At 44.4% G+C, this 9,579-nt stretch overlaps 1 protein-coding gene across 1 annotated transcript in view; it reads right to left on the reverse strand.

The window, feature by feature from the left end:
- RNF213 (ring finger protein 213) overlaps window positions 1–9,579 on the reverse strand; it is a 129,583-nt gene that overhangs the window by 91,005 nt on the left and 28,999 nt on the right. The window contains exons 8-10 of the mRNA XM_006869642.1: window positions 6,705–6,988; window positions 5,769–6,028; window positions 4,464–4,655 (exon numbers count right to left, since the gene is read on the reverse strand). Of these exons, the coding sequence (XP_006869704.1) occupies window positions 4,464–4,655; window positions 5,769–6,028; window positions 6,705–6,988 (736 nt within the window). The remainder of the gene's footprint in view (window positions 1–4,463; window positions 4,656–5,768; window positions 6,029–6,704; window positions 6,989–9,579) is intronic.

A 9,579-nucleotide genomic window follows, 5' to 3' on the forward strand; every position in this document is an offset into this window, starting at 1 on the left:
AGTAGAAAGGATGAATCAAACTCTGAAAAATCAGCTTACTAAATTAATTTTAGAAACTAAGTTACCTTGGACTAAATGCCTTTTTAAGAATCTGAACAGTCCCTTGAAGAGCTATTGGCCAATCCCCACACGAAACACTTTATGGGTTACCCTACCTAAGCTCTACTACTGACCTTCCTACTTTTGAGACAAAGGATCAGTGCCTCTAAAACTATATACTTGGCTTGCCTACCACCCTACTTTCTCTTAGGAAAAAGGGTCTCCTGGTGCAGACACCTCCCTTAGAGTTCCTGGTACATCCTCATCAACCTGGTGATTACGTATTAATCATGAGCGAGAGAGAAGAAAAATTGGAGCCAACCTGGGAAGGACCCTATCTGATGCTTTTAACCACAAAAACTGCAGTTCGTACAGCAGAAAAAGGCTGGACTCACCACACACGGGTAAAGAAAGCCCCCCTACTTACTCAGGAAAAATGGACTGTGATCCCAGGACCCACTCCTACCAAATTATCTTTCAAAAGGATTTAATTATCTTTTTCTTTCTCTTTCTCCCCTTACTGAAGGACATTTTACCATTAACATAACTCAGGCCAACTCTCCTCTGACTATTCAGTTTGATGCTTGCTCTATCATCCCATGTGGACAAGAGGAGTCTCAGAGGCAATTGTCTAATGTTGATAAATACCTCTGGCCCCTTCAGAGCAGTGGGGTGTAAATATAAATATGGTGCCTTAAAGAGCCCCTGGAATGACTGGAATGATGTGTGGTGGGACCACCCAATATTGAGGGTGGACTTATAACCCACCCTCTACACACTCTATGAGAGCACTAAAGAACAAAATCCAACTTGTACGAGGACCTACCCCCCATAACTGTAAACTTTTACAATGCACCCATTACTTTTAATTATAAATAATTCCAAAACCATGACCAGAGAACCTTCAATAATAGGAGATTATGGGTTGGGGGCCGATGTTACAGGAAAGGATCCTATAGGGGTCTTCTCTCTAATACTAATTAAACAAAACAAAAGCCCTACATCTACTAAAGATAGAACTCAAACCCAGAATCCTAGAAATTATTTGGATCTGGTACCCCCCACTTAAGTTCGGGAAATGACCCTTCCAAAATAACAGTTACTGAAGTTAAAGACCTAAGACACACTATAGCTATAGAAATAAGTTATGGGGATGCCAATGCTTGGTTGGCATGGATTAAATACACTGTAAATAAGAGCGATTGTTGTTAATGCCTGTGCAACAGGAAGACCGGAAGCCCAAGTGGTCCCCTTTCCACTCGGATGGTCCTCAGACCCTGAGGGCACGCACTGTATGGTTGCTTTCTTCCAGGACTCCATAGCCTGGGACAAGGAATCCTGTAACTCATTGTCACGACTGTTTCCTAATGTTAGGGGTCTTATGGGTCAGCCCCCGAGGACCATTAAGCCTCTGGCTTCGAATGTCAATTTCATTTCGTGTCTCTCCAGACATGGGGGGAATTTGATGTTCATCGGAAACCTGACGGGATGCAGCATGCACAAACTCTTTGGAGAGCTCCAAAATATTCTATGAGCAAATGTCTGGTGGTACTGCGGGAAACAATTATTCGGGACTTTACTGGTAAATTGGAGTGGCACCTGTTCTCTGGTGCCATTGGCCATCCTTTCACCCCGGCATTCCATCAACCAACAACTACAGGAGACAGGCATAAAGCCAAAAGAAGTGTAACTACTCCCCATGGGTCTTTCGATCCCCATGTTTACATAGGCAGTATAGGAGTTCCCAGAGGGGTGCCCAATGAATTCAAAGCAAGAAACCAAATAGCTGCAGGGTTTGAATCTGTACTATTCTGGTGGTCAACCATTAACAAAAATGTGGACTGGATTAACTACATCTATTATAATCAACAAAGATTTGTAAATTGTACCAGGGATGCTATAAAGGGAACAGCAGAACAATTAGGACCTACTAGCAAAATGGCCTGGAGAAACAGGTTAGCCCTAGAGATGAGATTAGCGGAAAAAGGGGGCATATATGTTATGACTGGAGTCCAATGTTGTACTTGCATTCCCAATAATGCAGCTCCTGATGGTACCATTACTGAAGCATTACGAAGGCTGACCACCTTAGCTAATGAATTCGCTGAAAATTCAGGCATAGATGACCCCTTTTCTAATATCATGGAACAATGATTCGGGAAATGGAAAGAGCTTATGACTTCAGTCCTCACCTCTCTAATTACCGTATTTGGCGTATTAACACTAATAGGATGCTGTATTATACCCTGTATATGAGAATTAGTTCTAAAACTCATAGAAACAGCCCTATCCAAACAACCCCCACCCCCATACCAAAATAACCTTTTTCACCTGGAAACATATGAACACTAAAGTCAACATCTCCTTGCAGAATTTGAAGAAAAGAATGAAAAAGTCTTAAAAAAAATCTTTTTTCTTTTTTCTGTTCATTGTATTCGGTGACCTTTCTCCTTTCTCTCGCTTCCATGATCTCTCTCTTTTTCTTGTAACTACTTCCTGGAGTAAGTAATTCATGATCTCTCTCTTTTTCTTGTAACTACTTCCTGGAGTAAAGAATTTATGATCGCTTTCTTTTTCTTGTAACTACTTCCTGGAGTAAGGAATTTACGATCACTTTCTTTTTCTTTTCCTATAGTAGGAATGTGCCCTTTAAAATTTGAACTAGCCAACCAGGTAAGGGAAAAGATTGTGCAGTCAAAACCCTAGCCAATAGGGTGAGACACAGCCTTGAGACTCACATCAGGGATTAAAAACCTGAGTGGACTGTCCACTTGGTGTGCTCCCTGGCCTGCGCACGGACTGTCTTGCAGGAGTAAATTTTGCTTTGCCAAAGTAATTTAGTCTCACCAAGTGTCTTTTACGTGACATCGGGATTCATTTCTAACACTTGGAGCAGCAGCCCTGGTAGAAAAGGAGACACGTGCAACCTTGGTTTTGGTGGCCTACTCCATAGGGTTGATTGCCTCCCAACGTGAGCCAGAAAAAGGCCCGAGACTGTTGAAAGGTGATCTGAATTAGTGAGAGAGACACGGAGGACTGAGAGGAGAGTAACTGCAGTGACCAGGCAATCTGTGCACAGGGCAGGAAAACTGGACTGTAAGGACTGTCCTGATGGTCAGGCATTTTCAGGGGTCATTGTGTGTCTGAGACCCATCTTGGATGCGAAGCGAGTGCAGAGTCCCAATCCGGTCGGAGAAGGACAAAGTGAAATCTCGGGACTGTATACAAGAAATCTCCCTGAGTACCCAAACATGGGGAAACTTAGGGAGGTTGAGTATGCAAAGGAACTCAGACACCAAGACCAAAAGAAAATGGAGAACGGAATTCTAGGCCTCAGGAAGAAGGGATCAGGAGAGACTCCCACAGATATTCCTCCTGTCAGTCCTTTGGGGAGAATGTTGAGGGCTTTAGGGGATAATCCCCCAACCCAGGAAAAAGATACAAATATTGTTGTTTTATTTGGCCAAAAGAACGAATCCATTCACCATCTGTGTTCTGGTCTCAATTTGGTTCCAATGAGGACTGGGTCTGCCAGGCCCTAGTCCTTCCTGTAAACGCTAGAACTCGGCCTTCTCAGAAAAAGAACAAAGAGGCTATGCTCTTTGTTGGTCAGTAGGGGGAGCAAAATCCGTTTTGAAGATGTTCTGCCTTAAAGGACGGAGACCAAGGCAAAAAGATTGAGGTGATAGATTGTTAAGAGAAGCTCAGAAAGTTTTTGTAAAGAAAGAAGAGTAAAAACAGACAGAAAGCCAGAATCATGGTATCTACTGTGAATAAGATAGTAAATAAGAGGCTAGAACAAGACCCCCTTGTCAAGGGAAAAGTGGAACAGTGATTACAGTGTTAGCCCTCTTCAGAGGAAAGTAAGGAGAGGGCTGGGCCAGGTCCCCAAGCCAGAGATAAAGATCTGAAGGAGAAATGATTCCCCTCATGAAACTAGAAATTAACTTTTGAATCTTCTGTAACGGTAGCTGTTGTAAGATTGGGTTAGGATTCGCGAGGGCGAGGGGTAAAAGTAAATATGAGACTTCTGACTGAAGAGGAGAAAGGAAAGATTGACTTGCTGATAAGGTTTAAAGAGACGAAGCAAACACTATATTGAAAACAGCACTTAGACAATGCTGTCCGACAGGAAACCATGTAAAACAATTAACATTTGGTTTTTTTCTTTCCTATCACATACAGCACCCACTTATACACATTTGGACCAAAGGCAGGAAACGTCTCTGTCATAATGTGAACAATTCTGTCTCCATATTGCAGGTCCTGTTTACCTTCTTGAGTTCTGGCATGTTCCAAGCCTTAGAGGAGGCATTATCACCTGGCTACTTAGACATAGGAGATTCACTGGGACCTTCAAAGCATTCTGTGTTAATCATGACTCCAAGGTTACTCCAAGATTGAGTGGAGAAGTGCTTACTTACTGCTTTGATTCTTTGTCACGAAACTGTGAGAAGGAGAGGCCTTCTAGGGCCGCCCATGTGTCCTCTGATGGGATGTCCTTCCATTGGGGGGCCGGCCCCCCACAGTGGTGCAGCACCGGAAGCGTGAGGACCCAGCAGTTCATCCTTTTATTCATGCACCTTCGGCACAGGTTCACCAAGTACTCTCTCCATCTAGAAAGGGGAGAAGGCATGTCACAGGGGGCTGAGCATGGCAGGGCCTGGGGTCACACAGGGAAGTAACACTACTTACAGCTTAAGGCTTGGAACGCCTGGCATGGAGGAACTCTACCAGTAAGGCACTGGGGAGCACGTCTTTTCAGCAGATAACTTGGGAGACAGGGTACTCTGGGGAACCAGTTCTAACGTGTCAAGCACTGAATCTGCCAGCTTTCTGAAGCCCCACGACAAACTCTGAAGGCCTCATTCCTATCTTCACTTGACAGGTGAGGGAACTGAGAGTCAGAGCGATTAAATCATTCACCAAGGGTCTCACATGGCATACCTGGGGTTTGAACCTGGAAAGTCTCGCAAAAATAAATCTGAGTACAAAGCAACTTTTAAAATCTAAGGGTCAATGGGCCTAAGCGCTACAGACCGTCCAAACCGTAGGCTCCGAGGATCAGACTTTAGTCACCTAGCAGACATAGCAAACTGGCCCTCACCTGATTATTCAGTATGCTTGCTAGAAATCTCATACATGAGCCCTGGATATCCACAAATAAATGTAAAAACCTTCCCTAGAAGCCGAGACTGTAAATTCCAAAAAGGCAAAGTTATTCCCCGCCTCAAAAAAAAAAAAAAAAGCTAAAGAGGATAGAGAGAAATACTTTTAACTGATGGTATATGGAGGGGATTATAATCAATGTAATGAAACAAGTTATATGAATTGTTGAATGTGAAACTGATGATGTGCCCTGTAAACTTTCACTCAATCCACAATACAAACCTTAAATTTAAAAAAAAAAATCTAAGGGTCAAGCATACAGGCAACATATGTTCTCTTTCCTATAATTACAGAACACTATTGCTCTGGTAGCGTAGTGGTTACGAATCAGGCTGTGAACCACAAGGTCAGCAGTTCAAAACTACCAGCTGTTTCGCAGGAGAAAGATGAGGCTTTCTGCTCCTGTAAACATTTATAGCCCCAGAAATGCTTTGAGTTGGAAGTGCTTCAGGGCACACACCACTACTACTCCATGTATGTGATTATGCAGCTGTGAGTGACAGATAAAATCATTACAAGCAGCTATAAAACCTTTCAACCCCTCCCCACTTTTCAAGTACCTTGGAGATGTTCCGAGGACAGGCTGTAAGTCTCGGTCAAAGGTCTCAGGTGAGTTGGCATTTAAGCAGAGAAGGGAGCACACAGAGAACAGGTCACCTTCTGACACGGGCAGTGAAAACTCTTCCACTGCGAACAGGGCAATGAGGCCCATCCTCAGTCTACTCCTCACTGGCCAGTCATCAGGCTGAGGGCCCCTGCTGCCTCCTTCTTGAAGAAGAGCCACCTTCTCTTTCAAATAGCTCCACAGGTCACTCTTCACCTGATCCCATGAGAGAAGGAGACAGTGGAACCAGGGCACTGAGTTCATCATGAAGAGTCAGGAGCTGCCCCACCACTACCCTCAGTGTTGTGTTGAATCAGCTAGGCATGGGACCAAGCCCCACCCCCCACCCCACCGAGGGGCAGGAAGAGTCCTGCAAGGGAGTCTGTCCACCCCCTGCCTGTCCAGCAAGTTCTGAGCAGCAGGAGCCAGGCCAGTGGTGCTCTCCAGAGAACCCTGCAAGGTAGAGGGAGGGGCCCTTGACACCAATGAGGCTCAGCTGTCACCTCCTAGTGGCTGCTGATCTGTCTCAGAATCGACCTGGACCCCACCAGAGTGTGTAGGGTGAGTGCAGTGAGGGATGTGAATTTCTTCTTTCTTCCCAACATCAGGTGACACCATGGGTCAAGATTTACTGGTGCAGTTAGGAAAAGGATGGGCAGGCAGAACATACTCAGGAGGGACAACTAGAATGAGGAAGAACATAGAGTGTTCTTCCCTAATAGGGACAATAGGAGTGAAGGACTAAAAGGTCCACCTGCCCCCATCTGTACCCCAGTCCACCAGGTTATGGAAGCCAACTGGCCAGTAGCAGGTTGGGTGATGATGACTGCCCAGAAAGTGGACATGCCCATTCCCAGCATGGAGGTGCTGGTTACAGAAGTGAAACCAATACCTCACTCTCTCCATACTGCAGAGAGGTCCAAGGCTGTGGTCCTCCTTCATAGACTGTTGGATTTCGGGTAACAGTATAAAACTGCAGGAACTGGGTGAAAAAGCTCTTTAGGTTGATGGCATCCCAGGTCTGGAGGATGCTGAAGATGCTGTCCAGCATGAATCTAGCTGCAATCTGCTTCCCCTTCACCAGTTTTTTCCTTGTACCGTCTGTGACATGATCCCAGAACCTCTGCAACGGACCAGGAGGCTTCATGCAAATTATATCATCATACTGATGCCAATCTAAGAGAGAAAAGAAAAATGAAAGGTAATCAAAACCTATCTGTCCTAAACACTCTACCACAGAAGGCTAATCTTGATGGGCAGAATAACCACAGAGTGAGTGTGTAAAAGGGAGGGGGGAAAGAAAGCAAAGTCAAACTGAAAACATTCGGAACTCAATCCTCCCAGCTGATCTTCCTCCCATTCAGAAGCACTGCTGTGTTAAGGACAGATGGTCTGTCCACTCAATGACCACAGTGAAACTCGAAGTTACAGCATCCAGCTGGCCTGAAAATACTTTGAATATGTCTCTTGACTCTATAGCTCAAGAAACTTGGTAAATGAGTATTATAAAAACTGATCGCGTGAAGGTTAAAGTCATCATACTAAAAAAGGTTATGAGGACTTCTGTTTCTGTCTAAGATAAAATAACAGGGAGACCATGTTTACTCTCCTGCCTGACACAATTTCCAGGCTCCCTGACAGGCAAAATAAATAAAATAACTGTTTTCAAGGCCCACAGTTCTAGGTATGAAGGGCTCTGATCTCTCTGAGACAGGGAGCAGATGAGGTAAGTTTACAATTGTCCCAGCTCACTGTGTGGGAAGAAGTACAGCTGAAGAGCTCCTTAGAAACAACAATGCTGAGGCTTCATCTCTCCTACTTCAGACATATTATCAGGTGGGACCGGTCCCTAGTGAAGGGCATTATGCATGGTAAGGTAGAAAGTCAACAAACTAGAGAAAGACCCCAGTGAGATGGATTGGCACATTGGCAGCAAGAGTGGATTCAACTGGACCAATGAGGACGGTGCAGGAGTGGGCGGTGCCTTCTTCCATCGTGCACAGGGCTGCTGAGTCAGAATTAACTCAGCAACACCTGACAACAGCAACACCTGTCTTCAGAGAGTTTCCAGGCTGCCATGCAGAGAAGGGGAACGGAGATGAAACCAGGGCTCTCTGGATGAAGGACACAACACTCAAGAGTCCAGGGAGACCAAGACACCTACAGCCATCAGGACACAGTACCAGGGTGGACAGAGCTACACAGAGAGTGGGCCCTGGAGGTCTGCAGAGTACGGATCAGTACATGTGTGTGAGGGAACTACCTGAGGTCAGGGAAGGAACCTAAGAATGAGCAACCCCACTCAAGGTGGGAGTTGTGCATGTTCCCACCAGCCAGACTGGAAAACCCCATAATTCAAGAAACAGTGGATAGAGGACTTACAAGATCTTATCCCAGAAGTGGGGAATAAGTAACCTCAGACTAAACATTGGCTCCGCTTCTCCCCAGCAAATCCTGAAACCAAAATCTAGACAGGTCACATGGTTTCCAAAAAAAGTTAAGTGTATTCCAAAACAAAGAAAATTTATAGAAATGAGAAAATATCCAGCACGGTAAGATTCACAATGTCTAGCATTTAATAAAAAGCTACCAGGCGTACAAAGAGGTTGGAAAATATGATACATAATGTGGAAAACCACAGCCTTCGGGATGGATTGTAACTGAATGTAAAGAAAACAAAAATCCTCACCACTGGACCAATAAACAACATCATGATCAATGGAGAAAAGACTGAAGTTGTCAAAGACTTCATTTTGCTTGAATGCACTATCAACACTCATGGAAGCAGTAGTCAAGAAATTAAATAATGTGTTGCATTAGGCAAATCTGTTGCACAAGACCTCATTAAAGTGTTAGTTTGAAAACTAAGGTAATCCTGACCCAAGCCATGGCATTTTCAATATGCATGTGACAGTTGGACAGTGAATAAGAAAGACCGTAGAAGAACTGATGACTTTAAGGTTTTGGCAAGAACAAACTAATCTGTGTTGGAAGAAGTACAACCAGAATGCGCCTTGGAAGCCAGGGTGGCCAGACTTCATCTCTTATACTTTGGACATGTTACCAGGAGGGACCAGTCCCTAGTGAAGTACATTATACTTGGTGAAGTGGAGGGTCAGCAAAAAAAAAAGGACTAACAAGATGGACTCACACCCTGGCAGCAGCAACGGGCTCAAACGTAACACCGATTGTGAGAGGTGTAGGCCCAGGCAGGGTTTTGTTCTGTTGTGCATAGGGTCGCTGTGAATTGGAACAGACTCAAAGGTACTGAACACCAACAATGAGGAAGATACATCAATCCATCCAAACCAACCAAGAAACGACACAGATGCTATAATTTACACAAAAAAGTTCGTTTTTATAACTCTAATTTTTACGTTTAAAAACTACAGGAAAGACAGAGCATGCTAAGTAATAGCTGTTGTTGTTAAGTGCCACTGAGTTGGTTCCAACTTCTAACGACCCTTATAGGACATCCGAGAGCAGCTGATGGGTTTAAACTGCTGACCTTGTGGTTAACAGTCCAGTGCTGATCCTACAGCACCATACCAGGGCTCATGTTAAATAGAGACACGGAAAGTATAAAGACGCAATTTAACCTTAAAGAGATGAAATGGTAATATGTGAGATGAAGACTGCACTGGAGGCTATCCGTGGCAGATTAGGTAACGCAGAAATAAATACCAGCAACACAACAACACATAACCAAGCACACAGAGAAAAGGACTTAACAACACATAACCAAGCACACAGAGAAAAGGACTTAA

The sequence above is a fragment of the Chrysochloris asiatica genome, unplaced genomic scaffold (genome assembly GCF_000296735.1).
Source record: "Chrysochloris asiatica unplaced genomic scaffold, ChrAsi1.0 scaffold00132, whole genome shotgun sequence".
NCBI classification, from domain to species: Eukaryota; Metazoa; Chordata; class Mammalia; order Afrosoricida; family Chrysochloridae; genus Chrysochloris; species Chrysochloris asiatica.